Source organism: Equus przewalskii, chromosome 2 (assembly GCF_037783145.1).
Source record: "Equus przewalskii isolate Varuska chromosome 2, EquPr2, whole genome shotgun sequence".
In the NCBI taxonomy this organism is placed as follows: domain Eukaryota; kingdom Metazoa; phylum Chordata; class Mammalia; order Perissodactyla; family Equidae; genus Equus; species Equus przewalskii.
In genome coordinates this window covers 41340014-41361397 of record NC_091832.1, presented here as the reverse complement: position 1 = coordinate 41361397, position 21384 = coordinate 41340014, and the positions used below count along the sequence as shown (strand labels likewise).

The following is a 21384-nucleotide window of genomic DNA, read 5'->3' as shown; positions in this document are numbered from 1 at the left end:
AAAAAAAAAAGCCATCAACAAGAAGTAGGGGAAAAAAACCCACCACCAAAGCAACCCTGGGATGCCTTGGAAAAAATTCAACATGGGACCCAGGATGCCAACCTGGGAGGAACCTGTCCCCAGACCCCCGTGCCCTGGCCTACTGCTCCGCCAGACACCTCCCTGGTGCCATGGCTCACCTGCTTTGGAAAGCAGGGCCGAGGCACTGTGAGGGCATGGCCCTCTGACCCAAGGCAGGGCACCCAGTGGCCAACTCTTCCCATGCCCACTGCCAGCTTTCCCCCTTTAACAGAGTCCAGTCGAGTGACCGGGGAGAGAAAAATGACAAATATGCAAGAGCTTAGAAAAGGGAAGCTGGCCCCTAGCCGGGAGCAAGAGACAGACAATGGGGTCACTGGTCTGTTTGCAAGCTCAGGATGAATTCACACCAGCAGGATCGAAAGCCCAGCACAGGCTCCACACACCAGCACCACCCTCGGCCCATGTCCACCGTGGCCCACGGCCCAGAGCAGTGTGGTTTGGAGAAGTCCTCAGGGCACTCAGACACAATCCCCAACACCCAGTGGCTGGAGAATCACTCTTGCTATTTGAGACTCTAAGTAAAAGTCTTTCAAAGTTCTTTCTATCAATACCCTAAGCACCTCAATGTTTCCTGAATTGCCAGAACACACTCCTATCGGCCACATAGGTTTAGAGTTGGGTCAGTGATAGTAGATGAAACAGAAGAGAAAAGAGGAATGTGGAGATGGCTGCAGCCCTGAGGCCGATGGACGGAGCAAGGGTGCACACGGCCTCTATTTCTCAGACCTGTCTGGGGAGTGCTAGTAGAGCCCTGGTCCTTTTCCGGGAATGGCAGAGCTTGGTCCTGGAAAAGCACAGACCCTGGAGCGCACATGAAGCTGGGGCCCAGGTCCCAGGGCAGAGGAGGACAGCTCCCAACACCACCTCCCTCCCCAGGAGGACCCTGTGGAGAGAGACCAGGTGGTGGATAAGGAAGGGACAAGGCCTCCGAGGGGTCTATGACACGCTGACCATGCAGTTCCTGCCTGCATTCCACCACAGTGCCTGGCTGCAGGGGGACAAACTGACCCGAGAGCTCTTCCAGCTCCAGATCCGGCCAAGGCCAGCTCGGAGCTGGGGCTCACAAGTGGCCAGGGAGAGAGAAAACAGCCCTGAGGATAAACCCTAACCAAGAAATTGACACAAGGTACAAAAAGCTCAGCTCTCAAAGGCTGTCACCCTGGGGCCCCGGAGTCCAGGACACGGTCCTGTACAGATCTCCCCAGAGAAAAGGCGGCACTCCTAGTGCCAGCATCAGCAATGGGCCGGGGCACCCACGTCACCTGATTCAGAGCCACAGACCCCTCCAAGCCCAGCCCCCACGACCATACGTTCTGGAAACAGGGGGCCTCTCCCACACCCCTCGCTAGCTGGAGCTTCACAGGACTACCACAGGGTCAGATGTTCTGGGGTCAGAGACCTTATGACCTCCTGACCTCCTAAGGGGCCTAACAGCTTCCTAATGAGGGTAAATGACTGGGAACTGGAAAACTCAGAAATACAACCCTGAGACCCCAGAGACTCCAAATTCCCCTGGCTGCTGGAGGCAGGAGACAGCCTAAGGAGTGGCTCAGTGCTTCAAACCCGTCCAGGGAGCCCGCCCTGCCAAGGCCGGGCCATCCTCCAGGCGCACGGCCAAAGAGCTGCAGAGGAAACATGGCCACATGCTCCGAAGCACCCAGGGCTGTTTCCATTCCCAGCATTCTGTCCCTTCTTCGACCCTACAAGTTTTGGTTGCAATACTTCCTCCTTGCCCCATGAGCTCATTATCTTGCTGTCAATACCAACTAGCGGCTGCTACCCGCTACCCAAAACTGCAGCGACTCAGCTACTACCTCTGGGGAGACGAGTCAGACAGCAAGCCTCCTGGACACTCCTCCAAAGGAGAAAGTTTCCATGGGGATGAGGCTCGGCCACCACCCTGGACTGGGCCTCTTCCCAGATAAACCCACACCTACTGGGTGGCAGGCTCTGGCAGCCGAGGCCTAGGAGCCCGTGGGTTCTATACATCTCAGCTCTGATGCCCAAAGTTCCCAGGGGATGGCTTTTACCCAGAGACAGCATGACACTGGTTGCCATGGGGACAGCAGCCCCAGATCCACCAAGGTCTCAGTAGCCAAAGCAGGTTCCAGGCTTGGTAGCGCCTCCGGGGCTCCAGGCTGACAACCACATCACCAGGCACTCAGGCTGCCAGAAGGTGGGGCACGTGGGCCAAAATGTGGAGCTGGCTCCTGGCAAGGGTGCTGGGCCTCCTGACTGGCTACTAGGGCCCTCCTAGGCTTGCGCTTCCTTGGTGGACCCTGGTACCCAGGCTTGGGTCTGATCCTGCCAAACTGTGTGACACAGGGAAGTCCCTGCACATCCACCTCCCTTTTCTCATCTGCAAAATGTGATGAATCGCACCTATCCCATCCATCTGACAGACCAGGAGAATGTCTGCAGCGTAAAGCATCATAACAGCATCCTATATGGTTACCAGGTGGGGTTCTACTACACCTGCTCTGCTCTGGTCCCAGACCTGCTCCCCTAAACCCATCTCTGCCCCCTCAACCCTTCCATACCCATGCTGAGTCCAACACACACACTACCTCTCGGTTTGTATTCCCAGGTGAGGTACCCATTGTCCTCACTCAAACTCTTCGGTCAGCCAAAAGGTAAGCTCTCCTTGAGCAGAGAGCTTGGCCGTGTGAAGGGACAGAATCTGGGAGGTGTGGGCAGGTTGATCCCTCCAGGGGTCAGGAATGACCAGGTCTTTACCTAATGTCCTGGCATATTCTCAAATTCTAGTGGGCATCAGAATCACCTTGGGGGCATGTTCAAACGCTGATTCCCAAGCTTGCCTGGCAGGCTGGGGTGGGGCCTGGGAGTTGGCATTTTTAACAAGAACCCTCAGTGATTCGGATGTGGTGGTCTGTGGTCCACACTCCGAGAACTTGATGCTACAGGCTATCCCTTGACCCTCACTCCAACCCGAGCCATTGTCCCTTCTCTGTGAACTTTCTGAAAGAGACGTCTGTCCTGCTTCCATTTCCTCACTTCCCATTTACTCCCTGGCCCCTGGCAACCTGGCTTCCAGCCCAGGGCTCCATAGAAACTGTTTTGGGAAATGTCATCACTGACCTCTTAATTACCAACCCAGGAGACCCTGACCATGACCCTGCTGACGCTCCCCTCCTTTCAGTGCTCCCCTGTGTCCCCTTGCTGTCCTCAGTGCCATGCTCACTGGGTCCCCACCTCCCCTCACTGGACTCCACACTTCACCCTTGCACATGCCCAATCCTTGAACCTTGCACCTGAGCTGACCTCGCTCCCACCAGCTCCTGGACACCCAGAGGTGCCTCCCACTGGGAGCTCCCCTTCCTGCTTCTCCACTGCAGCTGCTCAGATCAGGGACCTCGTCCACTTGGCCCTCGGTCTCAAACCCCATCTCCGCCTGCTCACCCGTGCCTGCAGGTTCTCCGTCCTACACGTCCCACCTCTGAAATGTATCCGCATCACCTGGACATCACTGTGATCTACCAGCTCCCTTACTCTCTGCCCTGAGACCGCTCCCCAGTGCTCACCCTAAATGGACGACAACCCGACCTGGTCATCCCTCCCCTTCAGGCCCGTGGTGACCCCTTGTGGTCTTCAGAATAAACTGTCCAGAGCCCGTTTGCCTTTCCAGCCACTTGCCACCTGCCCGCAACTGCCACACCAGTCTCTTAGGGGGACATGAAGACACTCAACACTCGCACGTGCCGGGCAGGCTCCAGGGGCTCCTTCGGCCAGCGAGATCCTGCTCCCCCTTTTGCCCACACACACATCCCCACGGATCCTTCAAGGCCCAGGCAAACAGCACCTCTTCTCTGTGGCTTTCTAGGTAGGTTTCCCTTCCCTCAGGATTAGTCATACTCTGATCTATGTGCCCAAAGTTCTGTACAAATTTGTTCTTGTGTCTGTCTGCCCTGCTGACCCGGCGGCTCGAGGGCGGGGACCGTCACTTGCCACACAGACCGATAGACTAATGTCCCACTGCTGGACTGAGCGGCACCTTGACGCTCTTCCCCCAGACAGGCCTGCCTCTCATGGGAAGTCAATGTAGGGCTGCAGGAGGGGCTCTGAGGCCTTTGTTCTCAGTTCTAAACAAGAGAACCCATTGCGCGGGTGAAGGAAGGGCCGGCGCCGCCCTCCGCCACCCAGAACTAGAATGCCGCATTGAGCAACTGGCCCTGCATTTCAGCACATTCTTTACCCGTTCTTGGGATTTTTTTTCTTTTTCTGTGACACAAGTTATCATATACCAAGTTCTGGTTGATTTTTCACTTTGCTTCAATGTATATGTGATTTTTTTGTTCAATTTTATCATTATTGGGTTACAGGTAATTCTCATTACCTGTGTTGATTAAAGTTAAAAAAGATTAGCTTCCCATCCCATAGACTGAATTCTCCCAGGGCCTGACTGCAATTTCAGTCCAGAGTTTGTTATCGCCAGGAGCCTCCGGGAGAAGCCTTGGAGCCTCACACTGGGAGAGAGGGGACCCAGAACCCTCAGCAGATGGTCCACTCAGTACAGCAGGCTGGCACAGAAGAGGAGCCTCTTACAGGACCTGCCTCTGTGCCAGACACTGGACTACGGGCTGAATGTGTGACGGCACAGACCCTGGCCCCAAGAGGCTCCTGACATAATGTGATGTTGGCTACAGAGAAGGAAAGATCACAGGGAGCTCAGGAGCAAGAGGGGCAGAAGCTGCCCCGGGAGAGATCAGAGAGGGCTGCATGGAGGAAGTGAAAGAGCAGAGGCTGGAAGAGTGTGGGAGAGGATTCCAGGAAAAACGCTGGCTGTAAAATGGAGACGATGGTGCCAGCACCCTCACTTGTGGGCCGCTGAGAGGGTCAAGTGAGGTGATGAGCAGACGAGAGCACTCCCTTCATCAACTGTGAAATGCTGTGCAACGGGTGGGCCATTCCCTTGGAGGCACTGGCTCCCTGCTGATTTGCCTGTGACCACAGCTGTTTTAACAAGGTTTGCAGTCTAACCCTGAGACCAAATGACCTATTTTAGGCTCTCTGGAAGCAAACCCTGAGGCAGCAGCCTTGGCTTCCAAGGGAGAAAGCCAGCAGAGCCCTGAGACAGCCCAGCTGGCTCCAGGCTGGGGACCCTCCCTGGAAAGTCTCTTGGAAAAAGTGTGATCAGATGGAGGCTAGAACAGCCTGAGGCACCACTGTGCCAGCACCATGACTTACAGGGCCAAGAAGAGGGAGACCAGGGGATGTCCTGGGAGGCTGCTCAGCAGAGACAGGACAAGAGCTTCCTTAACACGATGGGCCACGTCTAGACGGGTCCTCATAGTCCCGGGACACCCGGACAAGGGCCTATACGAGGCACTGCATGAATGTGACCGTTCGGCAGGCAACTGGCCACAGGTAGGCCTTTGCAAAGTGCACTGGAGGCCTGGAGTTGGCACTGGCTGGGCACCCTGTCCCTTGTGCACAGCTGGAGCAGGAGGGGAGTGGGAGCTCTCAGAGAACCACACATTAAAAGGCACCTGCAGGTGAAGGGCCCAGAATAAAAAGGCAGCAGAAAACTCAACATTTTTTTCTGTGTCCTCCTGAAATAACCACGTTCACTGCCGAAATCACACTTGTTCCTGGAGTAAAACACTGTCCTGCTTAAAAATGCATATGGCCTGTAAGCCACTCCTAGAATTTATCTTAAAATAAAGGATGAAGATGAAGATTTACATGCAGGGATGCTCAATGTGTGCCACACCCTGGACCCACACTGACCAGCTCCACGGCCTTGAGTATGTCGCTCAACCACTCTGGGCCTGTTTTCTCGTCTCGAGAGGGGGGCCCTTGATAGCACCTGCCTCACAGGGCTGTCGTGAGGATTCACTGGGGTAACCCTTGCATGCTGCTTGACAAGGAACCTGGCACATGGGAGGAGCTCAGTAAATGTCTGCTGTTATTATAATTAATAGCAAAAATGAGAAACAAACATCCAATGGGAAAGATCAGTCAATGACTTACAGCACAGAAATATGGCTCCATATTATGCAATTGCTAAAATGCTTTCTTGAGAATTGTTTAAGAACACTGTAAAATTATTCTAAGTAAAACACGGATGTTAAAATAGATATTAAAAGGTTTAGGGCCGGCCTGGTGGCGCAGCGGTTAAGTTCGCACGTTCCGCTTCTCAGTGGCCCGGGGTTCACCAGTTCGGATCCCAGGTGTGGACATGGCACTGCTTAGCACGCCATGCTGTGGCAGGCGTCCCATGTATAAAGTAGAGGAAGATGGGCATGATGTTGGCTCAGGGCCAGTCTTCCTCAGCAAAAAAGAGGACTGGCAGTAGTTAGCTCAGGGCTAATCTTCCTCAAAAAAAAATAAAAAATAAAAAGATAAAAAAATAAATAAATAAAAGGTTTACACTGTATGGTCCCAACTTTATGATGGAAATACATGCATATTTTCAAAAGGCTGATGGGAAATTTAACAAAAGGGAATAGTGATTATAGCTATGAAGGAGGATTCAATCCCTTAGGCGTCTGCTGTTTCTACCTTTCCCCAGTTTTCTACAATGACTATGCACTGTTTTATAGCCAGGAGAAACGACCAATATGTGTTAGTGAAAGAGTAGCTCCGGAGATAAGAAAGGAATGAACTCAGCATTCTGTCACCTGCTTTGGGAGCTCCCGCTGGGCCTTCTCAGCAAGGCGACCTTTCCAGAGACGTATTGATTTCCTCTGGTTCAAAGACTTGCCTGGCTGTCAGGTCTGCTCTGCCACCCTTGGGGGCTAGGGAACAAGCGCTCAGAGATTTGGCTCCACGTTCCTGCCTTTGTGGGGGACCATGGGCTTCCGGACTCAAAGCTTGCTCCATTCTTTTGTGCAAGCACATACTGGAGCCCAGCGGGGCGCAGCCCCACACAAACAAAGCGGGAAGCCACAGTCCTAAACTCAAGGAGCTCAGAGTTGGTCAAGAGATGGACCGGGAGACAGTGTGGGCAGCAGCACAGCCAGGGTGCATGGAAATCAGAGGAGGGCCCGGCCAGGCCTGGGGGAGGCGTGGGAGGGGGACGGGGCGGGCAGGGCTGAGCTCCTGGCAGCCAAGGGGCAAATACAGAGGCAGAAAGGCCAGCAGGAGACAGGAGCTGAAAGCCATTCACTATGGCTGTTTATGGTGCATGAGGGCACGGTGTCAGGGGTGGACAGGGCGTCTCGCTTGTCATGCTAAGAGGGCTGGATTTTATCCTCAAGGCAGTAGGGAGTCACTGAAAGATTTTAAGTCTGGGAGACACCTGTTAACGTAGCCTTCAAAAGTCACTCTAGGGGCCGGCCCAGTGGCACAGCGGTTAAGTGTGTACATTTGGCTTCTTGGCAGCCTGGGGTTAGCTGGTTCGGATCCCTGGTGTGGACATGGCACCGCTTGGCAAAAGCCATGCTGTGGTAGGCATCCCACGTATAAAATAGAGGCAGATGGGCATGGATGTTAGCTCAGGGCCAGTCTTCCTCAGCAAAAAGAAGAGGATTGGCAGTAGTTAGCTCAGGGCTGATCTTACTCAAAAAAAAAAAAAAAAAGTCACTCCGGCTATGGGGTAGAAAGTGCAGTAGAGGGGGCAAGATGACAAGCTAAGATGCCAGTTGGAAGCCATTTGCAGCGATCGAGGTAAGAATTAACAGGGGCTCAGACCAAAGTGGGGGCTCAAATGAAGAGAGAGAAGATAAAGCAGGTTTGAGGAGCTTTACGGCAGGAGAATCCCAAGGGCGTGGTAACTTAGTACATACCTGGGGGAGAGAGGAGTCAGGGTGGGTCCTGGGACTCTGCACATTTGCTGGTACATTCGTCATGACAGAGAATAGAGACGGTAGAATAGATTCTGGGGCCAGGAGAGGCTAGAATTTTAGCCAAGCCCCATGTGGCCCCACAGCCTGGGCAGAAACGTAGGGTGCTGCTCTTAGGGCTGTGCCTCCACAGTGGGAGAGACTGGACTGACTGCTTTCTTGTTATTGTGTTATTGTTATGAATCTGGATCTGCCAAGTGTAGAAGGTCTGTGGCAAGATGGTCAGTAGAGAGGTGAACATAAAGCTCTGGGGGTCAGGAGAGGGGCCTGGGCCGAGGGTGCATATTTGGAGGGCGCTGACCAGAGCATAGGTGAGCTCCCAGGGAGAGCGTGTAGGACTGAAAGGAAAGGACAGAAGCATGGAGAACGCAAGCATGATGAAGGGGAAAGAGGAGCTCACATGGGGAACAAGCAGAGAGGGAGAAAATGTGGCAGGGGAGAGGCGGGGAGGGAGGGAGGGAGGGAAAAGAGGGAGAGGGAGGGGAGAAAGGGGGAGGAGAGAGACAGAGGGAGGAGTATCATGGAAGACAAGGGAGGCTGCCATGGATGTTTCAGACCAGCACAGGCCAGGTGGGTCCACTGTTCAGTACTGGGGGCCACTGGGTCCCTCTGCTGGAACCATTTAGTGAGCCCCAGGTGCAGGCCCATGCACCAGGGTCCCCATCACCTGCCTGGACCCAGCAGATACTGGACACACATTCACCAAGGCAAGAACAGGAAGGCGGGAGGCCTGGGCACAGACCGGACCACAGTGGGCAAGGGACGCCCAGCCGGCTCTCCTGCCTGGGTCTGGGGAGGGCAAGGAGTGCCCCCGGTACCAGACCCCTCCAGCCTTGGAGGGGAAGTGTCTACGGGTCTAAGGGTGGTGGGTGGGACTCCAGGACCAATGCCAAGCTCTGTCTCATTGGTGGTGTGGCCCCAGGGCCCCCACCGACGGGAACTGGAGGAATCTTTTCTGTCCCTGGGAATAGCATAGGTAAGAGTCGCAGAGGCGAGCTCTGGGCATTTACTGAAAGACAGCGCCACCTAGTGGCAGAAGGCGCTCACACCAGCCCATCATGCCCATCACCCTGACTGCTCCCAGGCCTTTGGGGGCCTTTCACACTGGAGTCCCAGGCATTGGAAGCAATGCTGTGCATCGACTGTGGTTGGCTGTGCCGACAGAGAAGGTGGGCAGGCTAGAATTTTAGCCAAGCCCCATGTGGCCCCACAGCCTGGGCAGAAACGTAGGGTGCTGCTCTCAGGGCTGTGCCTCCACAGTGGGAGAGACTGGACTGACTGCTTTCTTGTTATTGTGTATTTGTCTGTGGTGTCTTTAGGGACACAAAGGAAATAACACTGCCTCTGAAGCTCTCGCAGGCATGGCCACCCCCTCCCCTCTCCAGCTCACAGTCCACGAGGATTCTCAGGGCCTTCTGCCGCGTGCATGCGTGTCTTCCTGTGTGGTTCAGTTCAGAGGTGACCGTGGGGGCCAGGGACAGTATGCAGGACACCCCAGCAGCAGAGAACCACTCCCGACACCAGCCTCCCCAGAGATTCTCCCCTGGCTCCAGCCTGCTCCCTAGAGAGAGACGGATCTGAGGCCGGCCTGGCTGTCTCGTGGAGATCCCATGCCCAGGAGGGCTGGGATCCCAGGGTCACACCCACCCACCTACGGCTCTCTCCTGACTGCTCAGCAGTTTCAGGCCAGGTAAAACCACCGTGACCTCCTTAAACAACTCAATAGAGCTCATTTTTATTCTCAACTTTTGGTTTAGCTAGGTGAAATAAAAACGGTTCTCTTAAAAACACTTTCTAAACTTCCCCTTATTACAAAAGAAATGTTTTACAAAAATGTGTGACTTGGAAAGTCAAAGTCCCTTATATAGCTCAATCCTCTATCAAAATTTCCTATTAACAGCCTGGTGTATATTCCTTAGCTTTTTTTTTCTATACTCGTATGTGAGTGTTTGTGTGTGTGTGGGGTGTATGTGTTGTTGCTTTCTATAGTGACATACAATTCTACAACTTATGATTTTTCCATTAAAAGCATTCTGCTAGAGGAATTCTTACCATGCCGGTCCAAATTCAGGTTAACTCAGTGACACAAAACCAGGGTGGGAGAGAAGATGATGGCCCAGGGACTCAGAAGCCTGAGGGTTTCAGGTAGATACAGTTCAGAAGCCAGGGGAGAGGGACTCATGCTAGAAATCCCATCAGCCCTGGAAGAGAAAAGATCTCTCTGGGAAAAAATCTCCCAGGGGTGGGGTGGAGGCAGACTCCACCCCCTTATCTCCTCCCCAGCCACTGGCCGACAGCACATTCGGTACAGAACAGGATGAGTACAGTCCAGGCAGCTGTTCACAGTGAGCAGCTCTCCCAGGGAGCTGCCTGGCCACTGGGACATCCTGTAAATTTCTGCTGAGTTAGGTGCACAGGCTGGGTCACACCCAGCGTCAGAGCTCAGGAACCTGGGCCTGTGCCAGGGCAGAGCCCTGCCACATCCAGGAAAACAAGGGCAGCTTCAAGACAAGCAGCCCCATGTGCCAGACCTGCTCTCCTCCTCGACCTCATGGATCACAAACACAGCCCTCAGCACTCTCCTTTTGGGACCACTCATACCAGACACGCCACAGGCTGCACTATTTTATGGCCAACAATTCCAACTAAGCATAAACTAAAAGGAAAGGACTAGATGGAGATGCTGGTCAGGATACCAGGCTGCAGGGTCAGTATAAGCCTTCCAGAAAGGGGAAGCCCCATAAGTGCCCAGCAGCCTCCTGCTGCTCTAGGACAGACGGTGACTTGTTGCTTCTGAACCCCAGTGTCCTTGCCTATTAAGTGGAAGTAATACAAACAGTAGCTACCTACGATTTCATGAAGTGATGTGTGCACTTAGCAGGCACCTGCTGGACAGCAGACACTCAAATGCTGCCCACTGCTGTTATCATGATTGGCTGAAGGCACCCAGGAAAGAAATAACTCCCGCGTGCAAATGGAGACCTCCAGGGCCCTTGGGGCCTCCCCTCTAGGCACAACTAGGAACACATTGGCCCCAGTGTAGCCAGAGCCAAGGCCAGGTCCTAGCACACAAGGGTGGTTTCACTGTCCTTGGACAGGGTGCTCGGTGGGCAGAGGTCAAGCCAGAGGAAATGCAACAACCAGAGCCTCTGCAGTTACAGGGGGCCCAGACACCTATCTTTCTAGCCTTCCTCAGGCCAAGAAAGGGATCCCACCACTACCAGATTGGGTCCTTGGCTCCCACCTGGGCAAGGAGATGGGCCAGGCTGGAGGCTCCTGTTTAGATGCTGCTGCCACCTGGGGCTCAGCTCTGTGGATGGGAGGGAGCTGCAGCCCCTCCTTGTCTGCCCCGGAGCTACGCTTCCTAAAGGAACCACAACTTGGTGCCCTGGGAGTGGCATGGCTGGCCGCCCTGGCCCTTGACTCACCCTGGTCGATAGAGTGCTGCGGCAGCTGGCTGAGCTGGCTGTTGACTACCCCCGCGTAGGTGCGCAGGAACTCCTCCTCGCTGGCCGTCAGCTGCAAGGGTGAGAGAGCTGCAGGTGAGGGGTGCATGCACCGGCTCCCGGAAGGTACTTCCTCCTTTGCTCCCCAAGCCTCTATTCCTGAGATTTGACCTTTCTGTTTCCAGAGCGAGCATCTCCTCCTGCCCACTTCCTCCCCCCGTGAAACTTGGTCCATGGGCCCACAGGCCTCGGCACTGGGATCAGATCTGAGGCTGGATTCTAGTGCAGTGCAGGGCCAGCAGGAAGACAGGCCCTGCTCGGCGAGCACCCCCCTTTCTGAGAAAAGCCCCCACACATCTGCTGCCCTCTCGGTGCCTATCCTGCCCAGTGCCCCTCGGACGCCTCCTGGGGAGAAGACTCTCAGGGGTGGGAGAGGGGAGGAAGGGAGGGCCAGAGCCTTTAGAACTCTCACCCACCTGGCCCAAACTCAGATGGGGGTGGGAAGACTGAGCCCACGGGGGTGGAAGAACTGGACATGCTGGGCTCTGTGCCACATGAATTAGCTACAGAGCCAAACCACAGGCCCAGCATCCCCCTCCCCAGACCACGGCTGCTACAGGAGGTGGCTACAGCCCCTCTGCTCTGCCTGCATCAGGCACCTTCCCTGGGGTGCCTGCTGCTCAACACCCCAAAGGCACTCACGTTTGATCCCATCTTCCTCAGCATGAGCAGCACTCGGACCTTCTGCTGAATGTACATTTCCTCCGGACTCTTTCCGGGAGCACCCTCGCGGTTCATCCCCTGGCCAGCTCTGGGGACTCCTGCAGAGTGAGGAGAAGCACCGAAGTGGGGGGGTGTCAGGATGAGACATACCCAGATACAGACAAGGTGCGTGGCAGGAGTTGTCAGGCAGCCCACAACGCTTCAGGGTCTTGTTTCTGAGAGCCCAGAGCAGGTGGCGAGTTGCACGTTCCTCCCTCACCCCCACTGGCCCCAGCCAGCCTGACTAGGCGGCTATATCCTAGAGCAGGCACTGGCGACCAGCACCCTCTGCTGTCAGGCCCAGGGGGACTGAGCTGACCCAGACTTCCGGTCAGCTCTACCTTCCTGCCACCCCCTCAGCAAGGCTCCTGTTATGAGTCACAGCGCATGTGCTGCATGAAGCCCAAAGTGTCCCAGGTTTTCAAAGCAAGCAACTTCCACAAGGAGCAAAAGTGACAGGATCAGAGGCAGCTGGCTGGGGCCTTTGGCTGGAGAAACCAGGAATCAGTACCCAGCCCCCAAACACCAAGACAGCTCCTTCTGCAAAAGCCCCTGACAAGTTCAAGAGGCCAGCTCTTGGGCTGGGTTCCAAGGAGTCCCTCGATGGGGAGAGGAGGAGCCAGGGCTGTGGGGCACAGGCACCCACCCAGGCTCACTGCCGTCACCCTCACAGGCCCACCCCACCTGTCCAAGGGCAGCTCCTGCAGGCAGCAGCTATGTCCAGGTGCAGCAGGGACCGGATCTGCAGAAAGGTCCCAGGAGAGAAGCCCCAGGTTTCCTCTCTCCAGGAGGAGCTGGTGGAGAGGCAGCTGGGTGTGGAGGGGTTTGGGTTACACACTTGTAACTCCTGGATGAGTCAGAAATAACGCAGCAGCTGGTGGGGGTGGAGCCTCAGCAACCCCGGTGCCAAGGAGCTGCACTCGGAGGACCAAGGGAATTGGGCTGGTGTGCCAAGGACTCTCCTCACACTGTCCATCCCTCAGGGGCCAGCAAGCCCTGGACCAGTGGGCTCTCCCAGGCAGGGCTGCTCTCCATGTAAAGGGTGCACTCAGAAATGCACCAGAGCTGGGGCAGCAGCCTCCCTGGAGGTCCCCGTCAACTGCTCAGTCCCCATAACCTAATAGGAGATCTTGCCCTAAAAGGCCACACAATAGGCTAAAAAGCTGGCAAATTGGGGCTTACACTGCAGCTGTACGCTTGATGTGGCACACTCTCCTCTCAGGGCCTTCCTTTCCGCCAGTAAGGCCCCAGGCTCCCTATCCTACTGTCTGCCCCCTGCCACCTCTGGGCTCAGAAAAGGGCCTAAGGAACAACTGGTAGCCCGGAAAGAGGGGACAACCCCAACTTCCTAGCACAGCTGAGTGGGAAAGCTCAGGTCTGGGGTATCACTTCTCCTCACGCTGACCCCTCCTCACTTTCTTCAACTTCACCACCCCACACAAGTAGCCAGAATGATTAAAAAAAAAAAAACCAGAACTGATGACATCACTCCCACTCCTACCTACCTCAGAATACATCATACAGTCCTTGCCAGGACCCCACACCGGCAGCCTACTCCCTCTCCGCCCTCCTCCCCTTGCTGCTCTGCCTTCCTGGCCCCCAGTCTGTTTCTAGAACAGGCCAAGAAGCTCCTTCCCCCAGCGGCCTTTGCACTGGTGTCCTTTTCACCTTTCTCACTTAGACGCCTTCCCAGGGAATCCTTTCCTGACAGCATAAACGAGGCAGGTTCTGGGCCCCACCCCAGACCCTCTCGGTCACACAGACCTGTCTCGCCTCAGTTTTCTGAAAGCATCTGGTCGGCGCACTTGCTTCTTGTCTCTCCCCTGGCTGCCTGGAAGGCCAGGGCCACATCTGTTTCACTCACCCTGTCTCCCCACAGCCAAACACCACGCCTGGCGGGCACTTAACAAATGCTGCCTGATGGCTGGATGGAATATCGAGGCAGCCTGAGATGTCCAGGCTCCCCCAACCCTGACAACATCCACATCAATTTAGGGCCAAATGTCATCGTGTTGAAAGAGACCAAAGTATCAATACGGTCTCCATCACCAAATTTAGCTTTTCCAAAGGACTCTCATTCCCGAGTAATTTGAGTGCCTTGGGTTCTCACGTTCTCCAGAGGAAATCTGAAATTCCCCGTAAGGCCTTCAAACTGGGAGTTAGGGCTTCTAGGAGTAAAAATCATCCAATTCTGTCCTGTGTCCAAGGATTCTCTCCTCGTGAAAGACAGCACGGGAGACAAGTGACTGGCCACTAGGTGTCACCACACACAAAAGAACCAGAGTTCAGTGCTGCCCGACTCCACTTGTCCCCAGCAGGCCCATCAAGTTCAAGCCCGCATTCTGATCATACTGTCACAAACCACACGCCAGTCCTGCGCCCCAGCGCAAGATCTATTCACTCACTCAGGGGCCCAGCTCTACCCAGGCAAGGACACGTATCTGGTCTTGCTGCGCATCCCAGGACCTAGGGTCCTGGCTTCACAGTGGGTGGGAACCCCTTCCTCGCCGTCCTTTCCTGACAAGCCAGGCTTCCTCCAACAGAAATGCGGACTCAGAAGCAACAGGAGAGAGAGACAGACAGACAGAGAGATTTTGTGTGTGTGTGTGTGTGTGTGTGTGTGTGAATCATCTCACATGAGGTCTATTTTACAGAATTTTGCTCTGTTGAACGTTCCTATGCTCAGCACCCTGTAGAGACTGGTGTCATTCCATCATTCCCCGCCATTGTAGCCTCACTATTCCCGGTGACCTCCCACACTCACGCTGTGATTATTAGGGGGCACTCAGGCAGCCCAGCCATGGGCCTATGGTGTGGTCATTGGTTTCTGAAAGGCTCTTTGGGGCTGGGTTACTCCCACTTTAGCACACTTCCCTGGCAGACATGGTTTCTCAAACTGTGTTTTCTGGCTTTGGGGAAGACTCCTGTCATTTCTAAAAATTCTCGTCTTCTAGCATCCTTCAAGCTCTATCCTGAGCTGATTTCATCCTGCTGCCTGACAGTGGGAACACTGAGGGCTAGATCTGGGGTAGAACGTGGCCATGAGCACACACTCCCGCCTTCACACTCCAATCCTAATGGATGAGAACGTCATGACTGGGTTACATAATTCCGTCCTAAACAGAATCTACATCACAGGTGTCCATGTGAAGAAAATTAATAATTGAAGAGCATAAATCATAATCAACCCAAACAACACAGACATTTCAGTCACTGGTGTGCCACAGGCATATTAAAGTGTATTTGGGTTTGGTGCCTATCCAAGCAAACATGTATTAAATTTTCATCACAATTCTGACAAGCATCAGATCAACTTCGTTTGAGAATTGTTATTCTCTCCTGTAGGGATCAAGAACTGGTCTCCATTAAAATATGTTTCAGTCACATAAGTCCAAACTGGAACTAATTTAGACACACTAAGTATTCATTCAGTCCTCAGTTGTAAGAACCAAAAGTAACGATGCTTCTCAATTATGGTCTCCCCACAAGCCCCATAAACATCCCATCACCAAAATGGTGATGCTTCCATTCTAAATCCTAAGAAAACCTCTGTGTTAACTGCCCAAGTCAGAGACAGACTGCTCCCTCTCTTAAGATATAACATTCTGGAAGCTAACTAGGGAAAGGCATAAATGAGCCCCAAAATGGAAGATAACAGGCAACTATCAACTGTCCAAAGGAATGAGAAGGGGAGAGGCCTGTGGCTATACATTATGCTGTAGACATCCATGTGCTTTGCGAAAAGTGGGTGTGATTCCAGAAAGTCACATCAGATTGGGACAAATGCAACTGAGAGAAACCAAGGTACATACATTCACTGTAGACACACAGATGCACCCCGCCCCCCCCCCCCCCCCCCCGCATTGGCTCTGAGCCTGCATCTTTGCTGAAAGACGCTTGGCTGGTGAAGGACAGTGAGGAAGGGGCTCCCAACCACTGGGAAGGATCGTACAAAGTGACAAATGTGGCCCGTCACCTGAGAGGCCACACTGCGTTCTCCGGGAGACATCTGAGGTCATATGTAAGATACCATGCTCCTGCCAGGCTCTGCAGGGACCTAATCTCTACCAGCACATGATCTCCAGCTTTGAAGCAGTTGATTTCACTCTAGAAGAATCGGGAGGCAGTGCAAGAGGGACCCGGAGAGCAGGACTGCTGAGTGTTACATGCAGCCATCAGACTTTCTGATAAACAGCTCTGAAAGCTAGCCTCCCTTCCAGAGGCACGAGTGGCCCTGAATACAAATAGCCACCTGCACTCATTTTTATTTATAAACTTGAGGCTAATGCTGTTTGAACACCCACGTTTATATACATTGGAATACACATTTATAGCCAGGGTGGTCTTGCACCTGCTTGGAAAATACTGAGTAATCTCAGGCTGGGCCAGACAGCAGGGAGCCCTTTGGACGTACCACCCCTCTGCCCCATGGGTCCCAGCACTTGTCTTCTGTCCATTTTTTAAGAAATTGTGATATATTTTAAATGCTACATTAAAAAATGTACATTTACATTTGTACAATGTTTACATTGCACAAAAATCACAATGTCGATTGTACGATTCATAGAACTTACATAAAATACTAATTCAGAGACTGCACACATCTTAACAGACTAAAAGAGATCAGCAGTACCACAAAATTCGCTGTAGGAACCCACACGGCTGAAGAAATGAGCACTATTCGGGATGCTGGAGAAAGGAAATGAGATGAGCTAACTTCACAGTCGGCCCTGGAGCCTGTCCCCAAGGTCCCCTCCCCAACAGCGTTCTATGGCCACATTACCAGAAGTCCTTCCCCAGGGGCCCTTACCTGCTTCTGGAAATTAACTTCAGGCAAACAGGTGCTCAACTGTGACAGACGGGCTGTGGTCAGGGAGAAATAGGAAGGTGCGGCCCTGTGGAAACACAGACACGGGTCATGGGAGGAGCCAGGAGGGGCCCAAAGGCTGCCAGAGTGGAACCTGGAGCACACGCCCCATGCTGACAGATACAGGACTGCTGGCGGGAAGCTCATGGCAATCGGTCTGCCGCAGTCCAGAAATACCTGTGTGTCTGGCCAGCCCAGGGAACTCGCACCAACACCTCTGGGACGAGGTGCTGACTCAGCTATGCTCGCCTGTCATTTCCGGCCAAAGCAGGTCAAGCACACACTCTCCTCCACCCCTTGGGTTAGTCACCAAATCCAACTGAAAGCTGCGCTCAGAGACGTTGAGGACCGGAGTGAATCACTCCGGGACAGCTGATGGGCAAGTCCTGCACCTGCATGAGAAGGCGTTCCACCCACCAAACAGGGCCTGACGAGACAGGCACAGGTACCGGGGTGTCCACCTCCTCCGTGCTCAGACGCGCATTGTGTTTGTTGTGTGCTAGGTGAACAGCTGTGGTTGTGTATGTAAACATTAACATACACACACACAAAACAGATACCGATAATTTACAACCTGCTAGCCTGCCCACATGTCTGCTTGCCCCAAACACACTCTTCCAGGAATCAGAGAACACTGTCTTCCTTTCTTTTGCTTCTCACATGCAACCTCATGGCTCAGGTCCTCTGCACGTTAACCTGGCAGGAGTATGATGGCAGACGGCTGGGAGGCACAGAGAGAAGTAGGCGGGGGCCCCACCCACCCATGCAGCCTGGCCATCTCGTCCACTGCTGTGCACAGACCTCGGGACACCTGGTTTAAAGGTGGATGCCTAGCTCTCAGCCTTGCGGTGAGGACAGAGGTCTGAGGAGAATACTTTGAGAAACCTGTTCTGAGGGAGGTGCAGGACCAAGGGGAGCTTGGAAACCTCTCTGTCTTCAGTGATTTCTACAAAGAAAGCTGCTTGCTCACCCCAGGGGCTGAGGAAAATGTGTTTTACAGGGAAACTGAGATTCCAAAAGCCTCTCCGACAGGTGGCCCTACGGCCCACTCCAACCTCTGGGTCTCTTTGTGTGTACCCCTTCCACCAGCGGATGGCCCTGGGATGGAAGAGCCGTCACCCACCACTGCCACCCCCTCCACCCTCAGACTATCCCTACAGGAACAGACATTTATAGCAATTAATTGCTCTTTTATTCCTCTACATATCAAAGCACCAAAATGCCAAGGAACCCTGGGGGAACTTTCCACCAAGTCCTCACATTCCTTCAAAAAGAGATGAAAAGAGACAACGTTCTCCCACTTCTGAGGGGCTTTAATTTCTTCAACTACCACAACAGCCAATTAGCCTCCTACTGTCTACAGGGCTCGGATCCTTCCAAGAAGCAGAGAGGAACTTTGTATTCATGACCGTAAGAGAAGACTTCAAAGCGATGCTGTGGTGTTTCCGATGGGCCCCAGGGACTCATGGCCAACTGTGCTACTTGCCATTTACGATCAGGTCAATGTCACCAATTTTCAGAGGAGGAAACTGAGGCTCAAAGTCCCTGGGGGTAAGCATGCTGCAGGAGCTGGATTCTATTCTTGGTTCTGCTCTGTCGCGCATTGGCCGTACAACCTGAGGTTGGTCACTGCCCTTCTGGGCCCTTCATTTCACCATCTGTAAAAAGGAAATCACGATCTACCATATTTCCCTTGGTGGATACAAGACCAGGGCTGGCTTCAGGAGCATGAGGCCTGGGAGCTGAGAAGGGCTCCATTCACGGTTTAACGCTCTGCTGTCGCCATCTTGAAATTAAAAAAAATTTTTTCTTTTTTTAAGATTGGCACCTGAGCTAACATCTGTTGTCAATCTTTTTTTTTCCCCTTTCTTCTTCTCCCCAAAGTCCCCCAGTACACAGCTGCATACTCCAACTGTGAGTTCCTCTGGTTGTGCTACATGGGACGCTGCCCCAGCATGGCCTCACGAGTGGTGCCATGTCTGCGCCCAGGATCCGAACCGGCGAAACCCTAGGTTGCCAAAGTGGAGCACGTGCACTTAACCACTCGGCCACAGGGCGGCCCCTGAAATTCTTTTTTTTTTTTTTGGAGGAAGATTAGCCCTGAGCTAACATCTGCTGCCAATCCTCCTCTTTTTGCTGAGGAAGACTGGCCCTGAGCTAACATCCGTGCCCATCTTCCTCCACTTTATATGTGGGATGCCTACCACAGCATGGCTTGCCAAGCAGTGCCATATCTGCACCCAGGCTCCAAACCAGTGAACCCTGGGCTGTTGAAGTGGAATGTGCGCACTTAACCACTGTGCCACCGGGACGGCCCCTGAAACTCTTCATAATTTTCGAATAAGGGGCCCTGCACTGGACCTCCCAAATTACATAGGCAGTCTGGAATGAGAAAAAGGAGGTCTCAAGGTGCCTCTCAAAGTGCCAAGGGCCCCATAACCTTAAGCAGACACTGCATGGTTTTAAGAAGGATATACTAGAATCTTTCTAGTTGTACACAGCCCCATGTCAGGCTTAGGAGCGGGAGATACAAAAGCAGGGCTATGACACTGAGCCTGCCTTTCAGGAGGTGAGCAAATGGCTGAGGAAACCACACTATACAAGGCAAATGGAAAACAACACAGCAATACGTGACAATGAGGAAAAAGATCTGTCAGGTTAAGACACAAACACTTCCAGAATGCCAACCACATGTAATGTACCATGCCCAGCACCTCCCCCTGTGTAGCTCAGAGGAAGGAGGAAAAAGACCCAGGGCCTTGAGCCGGTGTAAGAAGCGGCAGAGTAAGAGGAAGCATTTGTCTTAAAGGATGACAGGAGTTTGCTGGCAGAGAAGCGAAAGGGCACTGCAGGCACAGGGAACAGACATTCTCTGAACAAACAACTACTGAGCATCTATTATATGCCAGGACCTGTGCTGGGCCTTGAGGATACACAGGTGAGCCAAACAGCCACGGTGTGCTTGTGACGAAGGGCTCCACTCAGCAGGGAACAGAGATGCTAATCAAGTCACATCCAGGTAAATGCATCCTCAGACACGCTGATAAATGACTCCAAGGGTAAATGCAAGGTGCCCTGAGACACACAGAGCAGGAAGCCTGACCAAGCCCTGGGGGAAGGCATCCCCAGGAAGAGACTTCTGAGCTGTTACCTGAAGGATGAGGAGACGCTGGGCGGGACCACTTCTTTGCTCAGGGGTACACTTGTGTAAAGGTCCTAAAGCAAGAAGAGATTGGGTCTTTGGAAAAACTGGAGAAGGAGGTGTGGCTGAGGCCTTGGGAACAAGGTGAACGGGCTCAAGGCGAGCCAGCGCAGGGCCAGGTGCGTCTCTAAGAGAGGTGAGGGCAGGTGTTCAACACTGGGGAGTCACGGAGAGTGTGAGCTTTACAAGATCACTGTGGCTTTAGTGCGGAGAAAAGACTGGGGCAGAGCTGAGGGGAGGTCTCCTCAGGACCAGGTGAGAGCCGGGCTTTTGTCAGGAGCGACGGAGAAGGGATGGTAAGGATGGGAGGGTGTGGGACACTTCGGCAGATGGAACTGCAGGATGGGAGCAGTGTGAGAGCCTGGACTGCCACTGTGGCTGCAGGAAGGGGTGTGGGGAGGCCTGGCTTGAGCTCCCCGGTCTGTCGATGAAGCCCCCGAGGACACGCTGAACAGCTCGATGGGACTCCACAGGCCATGGAGAAGCCCGCAAGGGCTGGAAAGCAGAGTGGATTCATCCTTCAGACAGTCGGTACCACCGTGAATATGTGCTAAGTGTTCTGGAGGCAGAGTCAAAACGTGGTGACCGACCAGATCTGGGAACTATCTAGGGCACTTTTGGGAGCCACTGTGCATTGGGATGGGGTGTGGGGGGTGCACTTTGGGAATAAGGAGCAACATGAGTGAAGGTGAACAACTGGCATCCTGGCAATGCCACTTATCAGCCGTGTAGCCTCGGGGAACACATTCATTCATTCAATCAACAAATTTATTGAGCACCTATTATGTATGGGGATACATTACTGAAGAAACAGTCAAAAATCCCTATGCACATTCTCGTGAGAGGGGAGAACAGACAAAATAAAATAAACAAAAATTAATCAATGGGTACACAGTGTGATATGGAAGAGGTGATAGGTGCTATGATAAGAAACCAAGCCGAGTGAGGGAGAACAGGAGTGTGAGGTGGTCAGGTGGGCCTTCCTGAGCAAAGACATGAAGAGGTGAGGAGTGAGCCATGGGAAGCCTGGAGCAGAGCTGAACCGAGGCCCTGGAGTCCAGGGGTGTGGGGCGCTTGTTGGAGGAACAGCAAGAAAGGTCCCGGATGGGGCAGGAAGGAAGCAGCGAGGGAGGAGGGGGAGCAGGGGAATGGACCACCAGTGAGAACGCAGCTTTGGCCTGTCAGGAAGGGTAGCCATTGTGAGGCTGCGATCAGAGGCAT

General features: G+C 53.6%; 1 protein-coding gene across 8 annotated transcripts in view; it reads right to left on the bottom strand.

The window, feature by feature from the left end:
- CTNNBIP1 (catenin beta interacting protein 1) overlaps nucleotides 1-21384 on the bottom strand; it is a 49493-nt gene that overhangs the window by 9488 nt on the left and 18621 nt on the right. For 4 of the 8 annotated variants that reach the window (XM_070610881.1, XM_070610885.1, XM_070610883.1 and 1 more), the window contains 3 exons: nucleotides 16905-16989; nucleotides 12035-12153; nucleotides 11315-11405 (listed from right to left, as the gene is read on the bottom strand). In XM_070610881.1, the coding sequence (XP_070466982.1) occupies nucleotides 11315-11405; nucleotides 12035-12130 (187 nt within the window). In that variant the 5' untranslated portion in view covers nucleotides 12131-12153; nucleotides 16905-16989. Of the gene's footprint in view, nucleotides 1-11314; nucleotides 11406-12034; nucleotides 12154-16904; nucleotides 16990-18447; nucleotides 18620-21384 lie in introns of all 8 variants that reach the window. The other 4 variants (XM_070610884.1, XM_070610880.1, XM_070610886.1 and 1 more) reach the window with 2 other exon arrangements.